Raw genomic sequence first — 21400 nt, 5'->3', positions numbered from 1 at the left:
TCCCAACTACCAGTAAGCCCACCCTCTGTGACTGCCTGGATCTTGCAGACTGAGGGGCAACCTCTGGGACAGGACAAGCAGCCATGTCCGGCTGAAGATCAGATCAGCCAGAGACAGAGCCTGAAACCGGTTCATCAGACAAACTGGAGAGGCCTTTCGTTCAGCCCTCCGGAATATCTTTCGCCCCCTGCCACACCTCGAAACGAGCTCCCACTCTACCATGGGTGAGGGGTCAGCCTCAATGTGGGCAGTATTCTGGGCAGCCACAGCCATAGTCCGATCAGGGGATGCATGGGACGAGCTGGCCGTCCCCGACAAACCCCCATATGGACTCCCACAGTGATGCCCACTGGCAATAGCCTCAAGCTGTGTGACCAAAGCCAACACTGCCTGAAGCTGGGAGCGAAGGGATGCCAATTCAGCCCGCATCCAAACACAGCAGTCACAGTTCCTATCCATGCTAAAAACTGTTGTGCAAAGAATGTCTGAACTAATCTACAGAGAGCAAAACAAATTAGACACAAAATTTAAAAGGTTATTAAAATACAAGATTGAAGTTATGCCTCTAATTTTCACGTGCTAAAATCTTTACGTTACTAATTTGTGCATGTATTTCATGTGTTAGAGGTTGACCACCAAATTTTATGCATTCTAACACTATGCCATCTCCACCAGGTGCATAGATATGTTTTGATTTATATGTCACTGACTCCACCTGCTGCATTGTTGGTCATTTTAGTACTTCCCTTCCCTCTTCTCTTTCCTCTACATTCTCTTTGACTTCTCGTGGATCTCTTGATACCTGGTCTGAGTTGGTATTGGGCACATGTTCAAAATATTCTACCCATCCTTCCAATATTTTTTGTTAGTCTACTTGTCTTACCACATTTAGTTTTACATGGATTTTGTGTGGGTTAAAAATTTTTCCTCGTCGTTACTTCTGAGTGGTAGAATTGTCTTGTTTTCTTCTGTTCCTCTAGTACTTCTATCTCTTGAAATTTTGGTTCCAGACGTTCTGTTTTCTTTTTCTTACGTATCCTATGAGCATTAGACCTTAACATTCTTTATATATTTCCACATTTTAAAATTTTATTTTCTAGGGGTTCACAGCCTCAATGTGTTTTGAGAATGAAAAGATGGCCAAAGTAGGCTGTAATCTGTTTTTATCTATGAAATTAACCAATTTAAACTGTGGGTCATTTCCAAGCACATACATTAAGCTTCAAAAATGTGAAATAAAATATGAAGCTTAAAATATGTGATTTAAAATGACCCAAAGTTGAAATTGGTCAATTCCGTGGCTAGTAAACAGATTATGGCCTACACATGCATGTTTTTACTGTCAAAATCTCCACATTTCTTCTTGTCTCTCTCCATAACATCCTCTAACAACTTTTATTGTGGTGAAAAAATTATTTCAGTAATGTTATTGTGACAGGAATGAACCAACAACATAATCTGAACAGCCACAGGACTTGGTGAAGTATGCTCTGGTCAGAAACACTATTTCTCTCTTGGTCCTTAACATCTCTGTACTGTAGTTGTCAAAGTGTTTAACAATGTACCACATTTGACAACACCCCCTTCATCATTGTCCCCATTTGTCCTTATTATATATAGGTGCCTCCCTCTCATCCTGGTGTCTATGTATCCCGCCTTCCTTTAAATGTACTCAAATCAAGCTCTCTCCACTCCCCAAGGAAGGCATATTCCAGAATTACAAAGTGTATCACTTTTACTTTTATATTTGTCTATCAGCAGTACTACCCATTTCACATCCTGAAAGTAAACACTGGAAAAAATTCTGTCCATGAAACTGTGAAGTGTATCAATCTACTGCTGACAGTGCTGACATTAAGCTGACAATAATTTTGTATATTGTCAGATGATATGTGTTGATTTTAAGCAAATGATACAATGTGCTGAATACCTGTAGGAGCAGTGCCATAGACAAAAAAAAGAATAAAAAGTACAGCACTGACATTAAAAAAGAAAAAAGAAAACTTTGACAGTTTTGGCAGTACATCATAGTCACAGAGTAACAAATTTTACATGTATAAGTGCTACTTATAACACAGCTTACAAGCTGATTTTGTACTTTTATGAACTATTACCATGTCATTACTGAAACTGATATTTTAATTCATATTTTGAATACATTAGACATACATATACCAAAAAACAAAATTTGATCCATAAATCATATATTACAATAACAAGAAGAGGGCACAACATTCATCTGAAGGTACAGTTTTGTTAGATTATTGTATATGGAACATACTTGCAGAAAAAATTATAACAGTACCTTCACAAATGCCATTCTTAACTGCAAAGCCTAGCTCACAGTCATCATTGTGGCTAGAGAGACTTCTGAAGAACTGTTTTGGTAGACGAGTTCTAGGTTTTTTAGGTCGTCTGACTGGCCTATTAACATTTAAATTATGTGGCATGTATTTGTTCCTGTCTTCAAAACTGTCGGTCCACTCTGCAAACTCATCATAATCCCAGTTCTCATTACCTGAAACTGAAAGAAAATACTCTTATATTCTTTATTGATGCTGCTAAAAGTTGTTTGTACATGCTGTTGTTAATTACATAGGAATGGGAGAACACAGAACATTTCTTATAATTTATGTAGATTTCTCATGGTGATTGACTGATGGTATATTTTTGTGTTCCCAGTTCCATTATCACTATTTATGCATAACAGTCAACGGCTACACTGGTCATATTTGTAAATGAGCAATAATTTCAAAAGATGTAATAGCCTGGGTGATGCAAAGACAGTGTTTGTGGCACCAGACAAAGACTGGACTCTCAAAAATATACTGTCTAGAATACTAGTCAGTTAACAGTAACAACTGCGGCTCAAGCCTTCAACATACTGACACATATTGCCACAGGCTGGAAAATCACACAAAATTACATACTCAACATATTTTTGTAAGCTTCAAAAATACGCTTAGTTCTTACAGGGAGGAAGACAACTCACAAAAATATTGTGATATTACATGATTGCAGGAATGTCACTGATGCTAGGGCAGTTGCAAAGCAACTTGAATTCTTATTATGCAACTGTTACTAGACAATTAATGAAGGGAAAATTTGGTAACTCACCTAATACAATACTGAATGAACTTTCAGCTATTGAAGTAAATAATATATCCATGTTCCTCAGTCCAATAGGCCCAACAGAACTCCTAAATACCATTAATTTACTGAAGAGTAGTTACACAACAGGTATTGATGATATTCCAGATTATATTATAAAAATAACAGCAAGACACATACTCTCTCCATTACTAGACATATCAATTTCATCCCTACCATGTTGTGTCTTCTCACAGCAACTGAAAATAGCAAAATTAATACCCCTATATAAAAAAATGATGGGTAGCGTATGGAGAACCATAGGCCTGGGTCACTACTGTCAGTTTTCAAAAATTATTGAAAAAGTGTTCCTTTCGCAACTAACTACATTCTTCAACAAGAACAATATTATTTCTGAATGTCAACATGGTTTCAGGCCACAGTGGTCAACTGAAACAGCCACTTTCAATCTGATAAACTATGTCCTAAATGCAATGGACAACCACAGGAAAATCTCAGGTTTATTCTTCGCCCTAACAAAAGCTTTTGATGTGATTGATCATTCTGTGCTGCTGAGAAAGCTTGAATGGTATGGTGTGAGAGGTGTGCCAAATCAGTGGATTAAATCACTCTCAGGTAACTGAAATTAAGTGCATGGAAGGAAATGAACACCAGGTACACCTTTCAGAACCATGTGGAATAAGGCATGGTGTTCCACTGGGCTCTATTTTAGGTACCTTTATTTTTTGGGTATACACTAATGATTTTCTATTGCACATTAGGTATTCTGAACCAGCAGTGTTTGCAGATGACACCAGACTATTGATTGAAGGAAATAAAAAAGAAAATCTTTCTCTATCTGCAAAAGATGTTACAAAAGAAGTGTTTTAATGGTTTATCAGAAAGAGGCTAATAGTTGATCCCCCAAAAAACAGTACTCATGAATTTCCACACAGATCAAAAAAAAATGCAGCGAACCCAGTAACATGTATAGATAACCAAAACATTAGTGCTCACTGAAACAAAATTTCTTGGGATTCATATCAAGGAAAATCTTAAATGGATCTCTCATATCACATACCTAAATTCAAAACTAGGAAGACTAGCTATGTACTACCATTCATTGCAACAATACTAATGCAGAAACATTTATGGCTGTATACTTTGCTTATGTACTTTCAATACTGAAGTATGGTATCATTTGCTGCGGAAATGTACACCAGACTATAACAGTTTTCAGGAAACAAAAGTCAAATTATAAGAATAATAAAACAAGTGAGCAGCAGAAACCCATGCAAACCTTTCCTTAAAGATCTAAAGATCTTACCCCTTCCCTGCATTTATACAGTAGTTGTGCAAGTAAAAAAAAACTGTAGAAATAAGTTAAAAATGTACAGTGGTAAATAAAATATGTAATTATTAACTGTATAGATCCAATTTGACATAAAAATTTAAATGACGTATGTTTGATGTTTGTAAAACCAATAGCTAAAAAGGTTTCCTGTCCACTATCCAGTGTATGATATATGTACTGAAAAAGAGATTTATATGGACAAATAAATAAATAAATTTCTCAAAAATATTACTGAACTGAGGATGTATTTGTGTAGTTTTGTGGCTCAGCTGTAAAATGCCAGACTAGAAATCAAAAGGTTTTGCATTGATCCCCAGTCAGCTTTAGGATTTTTGTCTATCAAATATCACTTATTTCACCTCTGGTGGTATTTGTTGATGTGAAAAAGCTGCACTGTAGTTTGCAACCCAGGTAAAACTGTAGGTCCTCCTATAATTGGCTAGTAAGTCATTTCAGAGTTTGGAAGAAGGTAACAGCATATCACCTACAGCAGCACCATGGCTAGTAAAGCCATGATGGCTGCTTTACTCAGAACAGCAATTCACTACAGTTTTGTAGTGACTTTTGCAGCTGTCGTCTCTTATTGTTCATCATAATCCTCTTCAATGAGTGTCTGTCATGATCACCCAACACACTCTTCCATCTTTGTTGTGACTTCAAGGATGATGTTTTTACCGCTTTCCAGTATGTGGAATAAATCTTAGATACAGTGCTTCTTGAAACACCAAAGACTTTGGCTACCTTGGTTGTGGAAGCACCCACCATATGAGTATCAACAATTTACACCATGTTTGAATTCACTTACCTTTGACATAATGTACTCACAACTACATAGAACACTGTTCTGGCCTTAACTGAGACTTGCGACTTATTGAGGACATTTCACAGGTGGTGTTCATGGTCAAACACAACAGTATAATCAACAGGCATGACTAGCACTGCATTTATGTTTGTGCATGCAGTTCATGTGGTGTTCCCGTATTTTTGTCCTACCCCTGTACATGAGTGCAGTTACTAAATGTTGAAGTATTTGTAGTGAGCTATCTGTGCAAAAACATTTGTTTGAACTGTATAAGGTTTCTCACACATTTAATAATACTACAAATTAATATAGCTAAGACGCATTCCATGGCTTTCATAATATTATCTATTAAATATTTTCTTCAATCATGTGCTCATTTGCAAAGTCGATGAAAACTTCTGTATGCTTGCAGCACTTAACGCACCATTCACACATGAAGGCAGAGGTTTGTCATACTGTAAGTTTTAAGTGTTTTATAGTTGCAGTCAGGGTATTAACAGGATTCAAACCTTTGTTCTATGCAACATCATTGGAGCCACCATAGAACATAAGGAAGGTTTTATTTGTTAGTTTATTAGAAGTGACAATTATTTCAAGAAGAACTTGTATTTCTGCAATCTCCTGGTTTTAAATAACTTAAAATGGCCATTAACTTTCGATGTATTTTGTTTCTTGGCAATGGCCTTGCTGCAGTGAATACACTGGTTCCCCTGAGATCACCGAAGTTAAGGGCTGTTGAGCGTGGCTGGCACTTGGATGGGTGACCATCCAGCTGCCACAGGCTGTTGCCATTTTTTGGAGTGCACTCAGCCTTGTGATGCCAATTGAGGAGCTACTTGACTGAATAGTAGCGGCTTCGGTGAAGAATAACATCATAACGACCGGGAGAGCGGTGTGTTGACCCCACGCCCCTCCTATCTGCATCCTCCACTGAGGATGACACGGTGGTTGGATGGTCCCAGTAGGCCACTTGTAGCCTGAAGATGGAGTGCTTTTTTTGTTTTTTTTTTGTTTCTTGAATGACATTTCAAACATCGTTGTCACTCAAAAAATATCACTTTCTTCTTCCAGGTTCCATTGAAAAGATTAGTTTTACTTTTCTGTATTTGACATTACATTTTTGTTATGGTTCACCATGTATGTGAATGGAGAGTGTGTTTGTCATGAACTTGTGGTTTGCTGAATTATTGTACCTTCTTTTAACTGAGCCTTACTTGAAATTTTGTCAAACATAATTCTCTGTCGCATGTTATTAAGGTTGAAACTGACTTTGCCCGTGATTGACACAAAATATGTTTCATTTTGCAACAAACATTTTCAGATGTTTTGTTAGTGGACAATGTATTTTTTATTGCAACACTCACTTTTAATTGTTGTGTTATTTTTAATTCTCTCATGTCACTTATGAGAACTTCTTGTAGAAGTTTAAAAGTTCTGAGATGCTTCCTTAAGTTCTGAGATGCTTCCTTTCAAATGCATGCACAATATATTACACTTTACGTATTTGCATTTTCAACTTTTCTTAACCTTTTTAATGTGTCTTTAGACTTATTTTTTTACAAAAAGTGTGGCTAAAACAGTAGAGAGTACTCTTGCAGATCTAGTTTACAGTTGAGTGGCAGATTACTGATTGTGCAGTAATCAGCAGACATGTTACACATGTTAAAGTTATAATGCTTGACAAATAAGCTCAAAAATCATGTTCAAGAAAAGAAATAAATGGTAGATGTTAATGCATAAATCATAAATTATTCAAAGATACATCCAACAATAATAGAATTATACCTGTGCAAGTTCTTCGGTCTTCCATGAGATTATAGCCTGGTGGGCAAAGACACCTGAAGCTCCCTTTCACATTTTGGCAGTGGTGAGAACATACAGATGGATCAACAAGGCATTCATTAATGTCTGAAAACATGCAATAGAATAAAATTTGTATTGTCACATAGCAAAACACATAGAAACTGGAGCATGAATGACTCATTAATTGCTACTGTTGCTTGCAAGTAATGAACATTTTGTTATAAAATTTGAATAAAATAAGTACATTACAGAATAAGTGTATGCAGTTCTCTACACATTTCAATAAAATCTTCTCTCAGTCAAATACAGTTTTTACAATCACAAATTATATATGAGAGTAATTGATAACTTTTTTATTAGAAAGCAAAAATTTATAGGTTTTTTATAGGGTAGCTCACTATTTTCTAGTGAAGCTTGTTGGCTTGATTTTTCATCATATTGTAGACCTTGCCTGTTCTGTTTCTCTCTGGTCAAGGTTGAGGTTTCATTGATCCCTGGCAGTCCCAATCAATTGGCACATCATTAGAAATTTTCCCAAAGGCTCAAGGGGAGTTGATAATATGCCACCTTCAATAGCATTCTGCACCATATATCCAATTCAGATACTGTATGCAGTAGGGTTTAAAACATGGGAATGGATAGGGGTAAAAACAATCCTGTAGAACTATGCTATATCATAACAATGGCGGTATGTAGCAATAACTGAAAACATTAGAATGGGTATAGGTAAACATCAATTCTGTAAAACTGCCACACTTCATAAATTGAGCACTGAAATATAAAAGACTGCAAAGACTCTGTAATAGTATCAGTATGATTCTCAAAGTTGTGCTGATGACCATATAGATTTATGTTTCTTCCTCCTGAATTAAATTTAGCATTTGTGCTACTTGTGGGTGACTGGACAACACTGCTACATATTCCATTTTATTTATTACAAACATAATCTAGTGTGAGACATATTTAACTTACCTTTCCTCACACTTTTTATGCTAGATATCCAAAAGTTAGATTCAAAAGATTCACATATCACAAACATATGAATCATATATTTTTAAAGGGACTTAAATCAATTGACAAACATTTGTGGGAAATTCTGAAGAATGGTTGAAATTGTGTAATAACTTTATATGGGCATCTTTACTGGCACTGTTATATGATGCAAATTTGAACAAAAAGGTCTTGAACCTAAGCTCTTCAGAAAAAGACTGTCTCATGGTGAAGAGGGTAATCAGACTCCCTCTACCTCTAAAACAGGGAACAAGAGAACAAGGGAAGAGTCTTATACTCCCACTTCTCAAGATAAAATACTACAGCATCAGTTTTCAGGATGGCAGTTATCCAACATGGACATCCATTGGCCAACATGACTTGCAGCAGATATAACTTGTTCACATGGCTCTCTTTTAGAAGACTAGGGGTGACACAAGTCCAGGGTCCAGTTTCAGGAGGGTCTATCTGGACAAAGATGCTCTTATATTTGTCTGTGGAAGGGTGGGAACAGTGTAGTGGTTTAAGCAGATGGTGCCTACGATCTTTTCATGGGAGGACAAACTGCTGGTCAAGACACTGGCTGAGCTCTTTAAGAGTGCAAAGGTATCAATTTGGGCACCAAAACTTCTGAAGCATACTGCTCCAAAGACTGTTTGAAAAAATAAAGATGCAGAACAAAAGGGTCTTGACAGAGTATTTGAGGGTAATCAACTGAAAGATTATACCGGATGGTCAAATCCTTGCAGTAGAAGTCAGCAAAAAATTCCTGGCATTAGGAGTTCCACAAGTGAATTTTATTATATAATTTATTATATAATTTATTTAGCAACCATCGGTTGCGAAAGCTAGTAATTCTGTGTGTGTGTTTGTGTGTTTTGTTCATTGTGCCTGTCTGCCGGCGCTTTCCCGCTTGGTAAGTCTTGGAATCTTTGTTTTTAATATATTTATTATATAATCTGTGTGCTTTAATGGTTTAGTTTCTGCGTGTAAATTTAATATCTAATAGCCACAGTTCTCACATTTTCATTTGTGTTGGGAAGTAAACTGATTTTATGACATAATCAGGGTTGAATTATTTAGTTTCACCTGAGTTGATTGCTTTGGTAGTTAGGTTTTTCAATATCTGCGTATTATTAGACACAGTTCTTGCATTTTTGTCAAGGTGTACAGTAGAGTTGTACAGCATGTGCTGATAGTCTGTTTATCTGCATAGTTTAGTTTTCCACAGTCTTTAGTATGGATGGAGACTGCGATTGTTGTGTGCGAATGTGAACCAAGTTGGTGACACTTTGCTCTCAGCTTCAGGCTGTGATGGCTTTGGTTACACAGCTTGAGGCTGCAGTGGATGGGCACCACTGTTGTGGGGCAGCCGTGGGGATCCAACAGATGTCCAGCATGTCCAAGTCCTCCAATCAGTCCTCACCGGTGGCCAACCCAGTTACTACTAGCACTGAGGTTGACCCCTCACTTGTGGTCGAGTGGGAGGTCACCTCGGGGTGAAGCAGGTGGTGAAAGACTTCCCAGGTGGCCACACATAAGACCTCCCCAGTTTGTCTGACAAACAGGTTTCAGGTGTTGTCTGTGGCTGACACTGTCGCTGAGCCAGATGCTGTCGCCTGTCCTGTTTCAGAGGAAACCACTCAGCCTGCAAGGTCTGGGCAATCACAGAGGGTGGGATTATTGGTAGTTGGGAGCTCCAACGTTAGGCATGTTAAGTGGACCCTTATGGACTTGGCTGACAAGAAGGGAAAGAAAACCAACGTGCACTCCTTACCGGGTGGAGTCATTCCAGATTTGGAAAGGGTCCTCCCATATGCCATGAAGAGCACAGGGTGCAGCCAACAGCAGGTGGTTGCTCATGTAGGTACCAATGATGTGTGTCACTTTGAATCAGAAGGTATTCTCTCTGGTATCAAGCAGCTAACAGAAGTGGTAAAGGCTACCAATCTTGCTTGCAAGATGAAAGCAGAGCTGACCATTTGCAGCATAGTCGACAGGACCGATTGCGGACCTCTGGTACAAAGCTGAGTGGAGGGTCTGAGTCAGAGGCTCAGATGGTCGGTGGCTGAGTAGGCTGCAGATTCCTTGACTTATGCCAAAGGGTGGTTGGGTTTCGGGTTCCGCTGAATAGGTCAGGTGTCCACTCTACGCAGGAGGTGGCCACATGGGTAGCAGGGGCTGTGTGGCATGGACTGGGCAGTTTTTTTTAATGTTGGAGAGTCTCAGGAAAACACAAGAAGGGCTTCAGTTACAAAGAGTGCAGACTGAACACAGGAAGAACATATGTACAGGAACAATTGGTATAACACTTTTAAATTGTCATAGCTGTGTTGGGAAAGTATCATAGCTTCAAGAGCTAATAGAAAGCACTGATGCTCAAATCGTCATAGGCACTGAAAGCTGGCTAAAGCCAGATATAAGCTCAGCTGAAATCTTTGCGAAGAACCTAATGGTGTTCCAAAAGGATACACTAAACACGGTTGGTGGTGGCATGTTTGTTGCTGTTAGAAGTAGTTTAACTTGTCGAGAAATCGAAGTAGATACTTCCTGTGAGTTAGTGTGGGCAGAGGTCATTGTTTGAAACCAGAATAAAATTGTAACAGAATCCTTTTACTGACCTCCCAGTTCAGATTATACAGTAGCTGAAAGGTTCAAAGACAACTTGAGTTTGATTTCAAACATGTACCCGACTCATACGATAATAGTTGGTGGTGACTTTAATTTACCCTCAATATGTTGGCGAAATTACATGTTTAATTCTGGAGGTACACATAAAATATCATCCTAAAAAAAAAAAAAAAAAAAAAAAAAAAAAAAAAAAAAAAAAAAAAAAAAAAAAGAGAGAGAGAGAGAGAGAGAGAGAGAGAGAGAGAGAGAGAGAGAGAGATCCACTTGACACCTTCCCTTCCTGAGAGACAATCTCCACTCATTTCAAATTAATAATATAAGTGTAGACCAGATGTGGCTTGAATTCAAATAAATAGTATTGGCAGCAATTGAGAGACTTATACCAAATAAATTAAAAACAATGGAGCTGATCCTCCTTAGTACACAAAACAGGTTAGAACACTGTTGCAGAAACAACGAAACAAACGTGCAAAACTTAAACAGACAAAAAAATCCCCAAGACTGGTGACCTATTACAGAAGCTTGAAATTTAGCATGGACTTCAATGTGAGATGCTTATAACAGTTTCCACAACAAAACTTTGTCTCGCAACCTGGCAGAAAATCCAAAGAGATTCTGTTTGTATGTGAAGTATGTTGGCAACAAGAAACAATCAATGCCTTCTCTGTGTGACAGCGATGGAGATACTTTCGAAGCCAGTGCTGCCAAAGCTGAGTTACTAAACACAGCCTTCAAAAATGCCTTCACAAAGGAAGACAAAGTAAATATTACAGAATTTGAATCGAGAACAGCTGCCAACATGAGTAACGTAGAAGTAAATATTCTCGGAGTAGTGAAGCAACTTTAATCACTTAATAAAAGCAAGTCTTCTGGTCCAGATTGTATACCAATTAGGTTCCTTTTGGAGTATGCTGATGCATTAGCTTGAGACTTAACAATCATACACAACCATTCTCTCAACAAAAGATCCGTACCCAAAGACTGGAAAGTTGCACAGGTCACACCAATATTCAAGAAAGATAGCCCATATCATTAACATTGATATGCAGCAGGATTTTGGAACATATATTGTGTTCAAACATTATGAATTACCTCGAAGAAACCTGTCTATTGACACACAGTCAACAAGGGTTTAGAAGACATCGTTCCTATGAAACACAACCAGCCCTTTATTCACATGTAGTGTCGACTGCTATTGACAAGGGATTTCAGATCAGTTCCGTATTTCTGGATTTCTGAAAGGCTTTTGACACTGTACCACTCAAGCAGCTCATAGTGAAGTTGCGTGCTTATGGAATATTGTCTCAGTTATGTGACTGGATTTGAGATTTCCTGTCAGAGAGGTCACAGTTTGTAGTAATTGACATAAAGTCATCGAGTAAAACGGAAGATATCGCTGGTGTTCCCCAAGGTAGTGTTATAAGCCCTTTGCTGTTCCTTATCTATATAGATGATTTGGGAGACAATCTGAGCAGCTGTCTTAGGTTGTTTGCAGATGATGCTGTCGTTTATTGACTATTAAAGTCATCAGAAGATCAAAACAAATTGCAAAACGATTTAGAAAAGATATCAGAATGGTGCGAAAATTGGCAGTTGACCCTAAATAACTAAAAGTGTGAGGTCATCCATATGAGTGCTAAAAGGAATTCATTAAACTTCGGTTATACAATAAATCAGTCTAATCTAAAACCCATAAATTCAACTAAGTACCTATGTGTCACCATTATGAACAACTTAAATTGGAAGGAACACATAGAAAATGCTGTGGGGAAGGCTAACCAAAGACTGTGTTTTATTGGCAGGACACTTAGAAAATGTAACAGATCTACTAAGGAGACTGCCTACACTACACTTGTCTGTCCTCTTTTAGAATGGCGTGGGATCCTTACCAGATAGGACTGATGGAGTATATCGAAAAAATTCAAAGACGGGCAGAACACTTTTTATTTTTGCAAAATATGGGAGAGAGTGTCACAGAAATGATACAGGATTTGGGCTGGACATCATTAAAAGAAAGGCATTTTTCATTGCGACAGAATCTTCACACGGCATTCCATTCACCAACTTTCTCCTCTCAATGCAAAAATATTTTGTTGACATCGATAAAATGAGGGAAATCAGAGCTTGTACGGATAGATGTAGGTGTTAGTTCTTTTTGTGCACTATACGAAATTGGAATAATAGAGAATTGTAAAGGTGGCTTGATGAACCCTCTGCCACTCACTTAAATGTGATTTGCAGAGTATCCATGTAGCTGTACATGTAGATTCATGCTAATGGCAGGCTTTTGCTCCAGGGACTTAGTGACCATCAGGATAAAACAGTGTGAGGAAGGAAGCACGATGGAAATCGAATTGGCCTCAGCATACCTTCTCTACGAGGGTGGAACTAATTCTTTCCAGGAAGTGAGGAGGCTGGTAGATAGCTGTTCACAGTAAAATGAGTAACTGCTGGTTGGTTGCAATGCCAATGCCTGCAACCCATTCTGGGGAAGCAGCAACACCAACATCAGAGCTGAGCACCTACTCAAACTACTACTAGAAAATAGTCTAGATATCTTGAATAGGGGTAGCAAACCTACTTTCAGGAACAGAAGAGGGGAAGATGTTATGAAATAGCTTTCTGGGTACTTACGTCAAACAGTGGCATGTGGTAGTGGAGTAATCCTTACCTGACCACAAGTATATTAGGTTAGCAGGTGAAACAGGCATTAAACTGTTAGGGCAATGTGCACTAGACATTGCGGAAAACTGGTGCAGAAAACAAGGTATATGAGTTAATCCCAAGAAAATGTTGTAGTAATAGTCGGCAGCCAGTAGGCCAGGCAGAGTAAACGGGGCGCAGCTGCAATGGCGTTATTGCTAGCATAATGTGTTTGGTGTGAAGTAACAGTGGGGCAGGGAACTGCAGCGCTGCTTGAAGTTATTGCGATGTATGAGGTGGGGGCACTAGGCCAGAGCCAGGAGTGCGATGTGTAAATGGCTGACATATGGGAATTTACCCCTGCCATAGTTTCTGTCTCTCCCAGACACTACATCAGAAGAGAGGGGAAAAGCAATATAAATAGTCAGGCACATTTAGCTTGGGCAACAGCCTTGCCGCAGTGGCTACACAGGTTCCTGTGAGATCATCAAAGTTAAGCACTGTCAGGAATGGTCGGCACTTGGATGGGTGACCATCCTGGCCACCATGTGCTGTTGCCACTTTTCGGGGTGCACTCAACTTCGTGATGCCAATTGAGGGGCTAATCGACTGCATAGTAGCAGCTTCGGTCAAGTATACCATCATAACGACTGGGAGAGTGGTGTGCTGACCACACACCCTTCCTATCTGCATCCTCCACTGAGGATGATATGGCAGTTGGATGGTCCCGGTAGGCCACTCGTGGCATGAAGACAGAGTAGATTTATCTTGAGGGGTGTGCCAGGTCAGTCGAGAGTCGGGTGAGACCTGTGCTGGTCTACACTTGTAGGGGCCAGTCTGGCAGCAATGTTGTAAATATTCTATGTAAATCTGTACTTTATTTCCATGTACCTGTTCAGGCTGTATTCCGCCTCTGGGGACACAACACTGGGGTGGGATGGAATGGCAGCTGGGTACTTGGAGACTGCATGGTCTGCTTGAAGGAGGGCAGTGACAGCAGTTAGCAGTGGGTCCAGGACAGGCCATGTTTGCTTCCCATCTGGTGTACCAAGCAAGCACCACTAGCGGCAAGTTGCGGCACAGCACCCAGGAGCTGGAGGGCGCGGGTTCGAGTCCAGTCCTGTCCTGAGAGCAGCAGCAGCTGAGGGCCATGGGTGACCAGTACAACCACCTTTGTCCCATGGTCAGACAGAGCAGGCCAGACTGGATGGGGGCGAAGGGGACCAGGGACTGCAATAGTCTCTGGAATTATGGGTAGTAAAGCGGTGCCAGTTGCTACGCCCCGGCAGGCAGCAACCAGGTGAACACAGCTGACTTCCACTGTGAGGTGGTCTTGACGACCACAGCAACGATGTTGGCAGTCCAGGAGAACCGAGATGGCCGGACTCACAGAACAGCACATGGGCGGCATGCCAACATTACACTTCTGTAAACTAGCTGAATAAAGGAATACTTCTGAATACCACTGTATCACCCTGGACTGCCCCTTGACGCTATTGAACTTGCTTGACCCCCTGACGAAAAGCGGCATGGTGGGGCCCGGCTTCAGCTCGGCCATCTGGAGTCCCGGGTTCAGCCATCAACGTGCTATCAGAGTGTGCACTGAGGAGAATTTGCATAGGGGTTGCAAGGATCATAGCATCTATATATATTCAGAGAGCCAAGAAGCTGTGAAATCTATATCAGCCCCTGCAATGATATCAAAGATCATTGCAGAATGCCACAAAGTCAGGAGACTAGGGGAAAGCAGCAGGTAAAGCCTGGTAACTCACAAAATTAGTGGCAGTGAACAAGCTGACAGACTGGCCAGAACAGGTGCAACAACTCCATGTATTGGACCAAAACCTGTACTAACTATGACTAAGGCAATGGTAAAATGAAAACTGTGTAGCTGGATCAGGGACCAGCATGTAGAATATTGGACTACGGTCCAAAAACAAAAACATGGCAAACTAATGATGCTGAAGCCATGTTTCAAGAGAAGTTGTGTCATCCTGAACAGGAAACAGATTAAACTCATCACAGGACTCACAACTGGCCATGTGAACTTTAAAGAAACACCTACACATAATGGGTATAAAGGAAGAAGCCCCTAAGTGAAGAGTATGAGGTGAGGATGAAACCATGCCACGTCCAATCTTCCAGTGCGAAGCTCTGGAGCACAAAAGACACAGAACATTTGGGTCAGTAGAGGCTTAAGAAATTGTGTCTAATAAGGAACTAGTAAAGTGTCTCTTACTACATCTTAAGGGTTCCTGTTAACCTTACTAGAATCACAGGGAATGAGACCACACAATAAACTCAATTTCAGTGCAGTCAATAGTAGCCTAAGATCACTGTTGTTCTGCTCTCCATGCATTTGTGCATGGGGCTGTAGAACAGGGAGACCACTCACAAAACTATATGAATTTCATGATTCATCAATAAGAATCCCTTCCTAGTCACTGAAAACCTGTACAATATTCCTGAGTGCCATTTTTAAGGTTTGAAGCTGTGGTCAAGATACTCTGTCCTCACTAATCCAAACATGATAGTCCTCCACTACATTTCACTTCATCTTCTGCTCGGTGAGCCATCTCCTTGGACATTGGCTGATGTTCCCACAAATATCATTGTAGATATTAATCAAAGCAACCAACTACCAACAATGCCTCCACTTTCATGAGATCCACCCCTTCCACATAAGAAAACCCCTGTAATCCTTCAAGGGACTCATATGCACTAATGAGCTGTAACCCTCTTGCACTGTGATGAACTTGTTTAGGTTTTTAAGTAAAGGCACCTACCTCCAAACCTAGTCCACAAACATTCTTCCAACACTCCACATCATACACTCTAATGCACCTAGCCTTCCAACAGCATCTGCTAAGTAACAACAGAACTGTCACACTCTCTGCCAAGATACTGGATCTCAAAATTTACCCACCAATATTTCACGAGAAAAATCTAGCCTTTCTTCCAAATATCCCTATTTGCATCAACTAAACATATATTTTAGACTTTCACATAGGTTACACCAGCAGGATCCTAGCAGATTATCTCGAGTTTGTTTGATATGTGCTGCAAAGTATATGTGATAAGAACTGCAAACACTGGAACAATACTCCAGAATTGTGAACACTACTGTGATGCATATTATTTCCTTTACAAGTGCCCTTAATTTCCCAGCATCCTTTCAACAAATCTATGTCTTCAATTTTCCTTCTGTACAACTGGCATGTGTTTGTTTCATTTTATACCACTTCTTACTGTTATATTTAAATATTACACTTAACTGATGTGACAGGCTCAAGATGTTCACCACTAATCTTGTAACTGAATACTATCAGGTTCCCTCCCTTTGTTAGAAGCATTACATCCATTTATTTTCATTTAAAGAGGACTGCCATTCATTACACCTCCCAAAATTTTGTCCAAATTTTTCCTTCATTTCCTTACGATTGTCTGATTACAATATTTTCCAGTTGCATCATCAGTGAACAAACTGATAGAGTTTATACAGTTGACCTTATCTAATAAACAATTTATGCACCTTAACAATATCTACTAAAACTAACTAAACTCTGCCTGAACAGGCCACAAAGGCTCAATGGTACCAAATGGCCATCGTGTCATCCTGAGCCCACAGGTGACACTGGATGTGGATATCGAGTGGCATGTGGTCAGCACACCACTCTCCCGGCTGTTTGTCAGTTTACGAGATCAGAGCTGCGAATTCTCCACCAAGTAGCTCCACAGTTTGCCTCACTAGGGCTGAGTGCACCTCACTTGCCAACAGTGCTCATCAGCTAGGGGGGTTATCCTTCCAAGTGCTAGCCCATCCCAACAGTGCTTAACTTTGGTGAACTGACAGAAGCCGGTGCTTCCACTGCGGCAAGGCCGTTGGCTTACTAGCACAATCAGTGGTCCTATTATCCTTCCAGGGTCTGCTTCCATAGCTGACCTGTCAGTGATGAAGACTAACATGTGAAAGATCTGGGTCTTTTTTGTAAATTGTGCTCAATTACATGTTCTCCGCAGGATGTGGCAACTGATGCCACCAAAGAAACATGTGAATTAGCTCTATAGTGTTGACACCATATTTAATATGTATTTGTGTTTGATATAATTAGGTGGTACCATTAATGGTTAGTAGAAATGATAAAATTTATGGTTCCAATCTCACACAATTAAACAAATAAAGAAAATTCCTACTATGACCAGGGATTTTTCCACAGTGCAATGCCTGGAATTGGGTGCACTCAGCCTTCTGGGGTCAACTGGGAAGCTACTTAAATAAGAATTTCCAAGGTCTGGAAAGCTGACAACAGCCAGGAGAACAATGTTCTTGGTCAATGTCTCTCAATAACACATTCAGTATTAACAGTGTCAAAGTATCACGGAAGACAAGTTAATCTACACACAAAGCTCATTTAAATTACTAGGTATAACTCATGATAATCACTTAAAGTGGTCCACTTAGATAGACAATATATGAAAGTAAAAAGTTATTTAAAGAAATGAAGGTTCAGACTCTATAATTTTTATAGATCAAGAGAAGTCTTTAGAACTGTACAAATTTGTCAAAAAGACACTTATGAGCACAATACCAGAATGCTCCTCCATGAAGTGGGTGAGTGGAACAGGAAAGGAACAGAAAGGGCACCCTCTGCCACACACCGTACAGTGGCTTTCAGATTATATAAGTAGTTGTAGATGCAGAAGTCACAGCACCATATTGTATAATAAAGGTTTCTGTGCCATACTCACAAAATTGCTTAATACAAGGGCTGTTCAGTGAGTAATGCAAGACTTTTTTTTCTGAAAGCAAGTTGGTTCTACTCAGGATTCCAGTACCCTACATTATTGCCACTCTTTGGCTACAAAACCCTATTTTTCAACATAATCTGCATTCAATATGATGGTCTTATGTCACTTTACTAGGAGGGACTGTATTCCCACATGGTACCACTCTACTGGTCAGTGTCAGAGCCAATGTCTTGCTTCATCAGTAACCTCTCCCGCATCCATGCGCTGCTTGTGGTGGAGTGCATCCTTTATTGGACCAAAAAGATGGAAAGTCAGAAGGTGTGAGATCCAGGCTGTAGGGTGGATGAGAAAGAACTATCCAATGAAGTTTTATGAGCTTCTCTTGGGTGCACAGACTTGTGTCAGGCCTTGCACTGTCATGGAGAAGGAGAAATTCTTAGCATTTTTTGAGTGACGAACACAATGAAGTAGTTTCTTCAATTTCCTGAGGGTAACAGTATACACTTATGAGTAGATTGTTGCACCATAAGGGAGAACATTGAACAGAATAGCCCCTCCAGAGTCCACAAAGACCGTCACTATGACTTTACTGACTGAGGGTGCAGCTTTGAACTTTTTCTTCAGAGGAGAGGTGGTGTAGTGGCACTCTGTGGATTTTTTTTCTTAGTTCGAAGTGATGAACCCATGTTTCATAGCCTGTGACAATGTTTGACATAAAATGACCATGTTAATCCCCTAATGCACAAGCAATTTTGCACAGATTGTCCTTGGTTGCTCTTTTAGATCTTCTATTAGGTGGTGATGGACCTATCAGGTACACATGTTTGAGTGCCCGTACTGGTGGACTAGTGTGTTAGCACTACCAACAGGGATGTTCAGTGGAGCAGCTAAGTGTTTGATTGTGATACATCAATCACCTCAAATGAGAGTGTCCACATGTTCAAACACTGCAGGAGTTGCAGCTGTGTGCAGCCGAGATCAGACAGGAGATGAGACAGGTTTGTGCAACCTTGTTATGTTGATGTCACATACCTCGCACAACGCCTCACCGTGCTTTCTGCAAGTGCCTATGGATATCTGTGATGCTCTGGTTTTCTGCCAAAAGAAACTCAGTCTTGGCTTGCAATGCCCCTGTTACAGATGCCATTTTGAAGACCACATATAGTGCCATCACCTATCGGCACTTCATGAAACTACAGGGGCTGAAATGGGAATATTCCACAATGTCCCACAATAAATTCTGTATTTTTTCAATTGAAATTGGCTAAGGAAAAAATGATGCGTTGCATTACTTATTGAATACCCCTCGTATATTGCATATAAATGTTTCTATCTTGTTACTGAAGACTGAAGAGTAAAATGAAATTAAGTCTAATCGATAACCTTTAGTACTATATGCACAATTTCTTGGATCAGTTACGTTTTATTGTTGTTGTAAAATTTATAGTAATATGTTATTTATAAACTGTTTATAAACTACAAGGAATTAATCAATAAAAGTATCATCATGAAACTAAGCAGTCTACAAACACTTTCATGTTTCCAAAAACATCAAGCTTGATGTAATGATAGTTTTATTTGATTCTGGTTTTAAAATCAGTCAATTAATTAAGAAAACTGATGAAATAATAATAATTACCCACACAGCGCTTCCCAATACCATTAGACTTATATCCAGCTCTACAATAACAGCGATATGTCCCAAATAGATTCTCACATATCTGTGTAAGGTGACAGCGATTTAACTGCCTTTCTGAGCACTCATCAATATCTGTGGTAAAAGAAACAGATAATTTCTGAGAATATACTAATATGCAAGAACACAAATAATATGTATATTAATGTCTATCTCAGCAATGGAGCCAAAATCAAAAATTATAAACACACAGAACTGCTGTCAAGCACACTGGATTATTAAATGGTTAATTAACATTTTTCATTTATTCAGTTTAACATCTCATTGATACAAAGATCTTTGCAGTCACAGTTCTACTTCAGGCAGATAGGGATGCAAATTACATTATAAATGGCATCAGTAAATAAACTACTTTGGCATTGATGAGAGGCATTTGGAAAAACCATAAAGATCGATTAAATTCTACAGCCATGTTGCAATACATAAATGCAGTTTCCATAAAAACTCTGTTTTATACAGAAATGGGAAGGGAGTCATGCACACTGGAAAAGAAGCTTCAAAATATATTATCCTCCAATACAGTTTGGGATATTAATAACTTACAGGCATTTGAAAATAAAGGGAAAGCATTTTCATTGATGATGATTTCTATAAAATAACCATATTGAGAGCAGTGTGATAAAGACAAGTATTCAGCATGCATAGGACAAACAAGCCAGCACAAACAAGCAAGATGTTGAACATTATAACTTAGTGTTTGAATTTATGTTATTTTTCAGAGGTCACACGTTGAGGCATTTGAATTTCTCTGAATAGAAGAAAAAAAAAGAAAAAAAATGTAGAGTAGGTAGATTATAATGAAGAACTGAAAGTACAATACAGCCAGTTTTTCACAACATAAAATGTTATTGTCGAAATAGCTGTGAGAATGCACTATGTTAAAAGATAAAAATATGTAGAATGCCCATTGTATAAAAAGCAAATATTTACTGGATCATGATTAATTAGAAAATAAAAATATGGCTCTGCTGAGGGCTTAGATTTATTAATGTAGATATTTATAGAATAAATGAAGTGTATTGTTGAGAAAAAATATGTAAAATGCACTTGTTAAAATGTAGGCCTACTTCTTAAGTTTGAAAATAATACAGTACCTCTGCAGTGTGAATGCTTATCATCATGAACAAATCCCTCTGGGCACATATTGTTATTGTATTTTTTCCGAATAGCAGTGGACATTCTATACTTTATTTCACGAGACTTTGCATCATACTGGATACCAATGTCATCAGTTGACAGTTTTTCAACCAAATATCTGAAAATGAGTTGAAAAGAGCACTTTCTGTAAATAAATGGGCAATAGCCTGCCTTTATTTCATGGATTTTCTTCATCTAAAAACTGCTAAACATTGAATTCACAACAGTTTTCGGTAATTTACCTGCATTTTCTTCGTTGTTAAAGATATGACCCATCAAGTTACACATTATCATCATTATATATTTTATTATCAGAACAGTAACATATGACAGGTGCACAAAAGGACTGAAATTTACTAATGAATTAATGAGTGTTGTATCCAGGTCATCTTATGATCCAGCAATAATAGTCATCAGTTAGGAACAGGAAAAAATGTTCTATTTTATGGCTAGTTTTGCATTATTTGTTGCAGATTTAAGTGTTATTTTTTGGTTTCATTAAATT

General features: G+C 39.0%; 1 protein-coding gene across 1 annotated transcript in view; it reads right to left on the bottom strand.

The window, feature by feature from the left end:
- LOC126298209 (hemicentin-1-like) overlaps positions 1 to 21400 on the bottom strand; it is a 748827-nt gene that overhangs the window by 70946 nt on the left and 656481 nt on the right. The window contains exons 49-52 of the mRNA XM_049989513.1: positions 20853 to 21013; positions 19702 to 19833; positions 7032 to 7154; positions 2306 to 2524 (exon numbers count right to left, since the gene is read on the bottom strand). Coding sequence (XP_049845470.1) covers positions 2306 to 2524; positions 7032 to 7154; positions 19702 to 19833; positions 20853 to 21013 — 635 coding nt within the window. The remainder of the gene's footprint in view (positions 1 to 2305; positions 2525 to 7031; positions 7155 to 19701; positions 19834 to 20852; positions 21014 to 21400) is intronic.

The sequence above is a fragment of the Schistocerca gregaria genome, chromosome X, assembly GCF_023897955.1.
Source record: "Schistocerca gregaria isolate iqSchGreg1 chromosome X, iqSchGreg1.2, whole genome shotgun sequence".
In the NCBI taxonomy this organism is placed as follows: Eukaryota; Metazoa; Arthropoda; class Insecta; order Orthoptera; family Acrididae; genus Schistocerca; species Schistocerca gregaria.
This window is presented reverse-complemented; position numbering and strand designations above follow the sequence as displayed.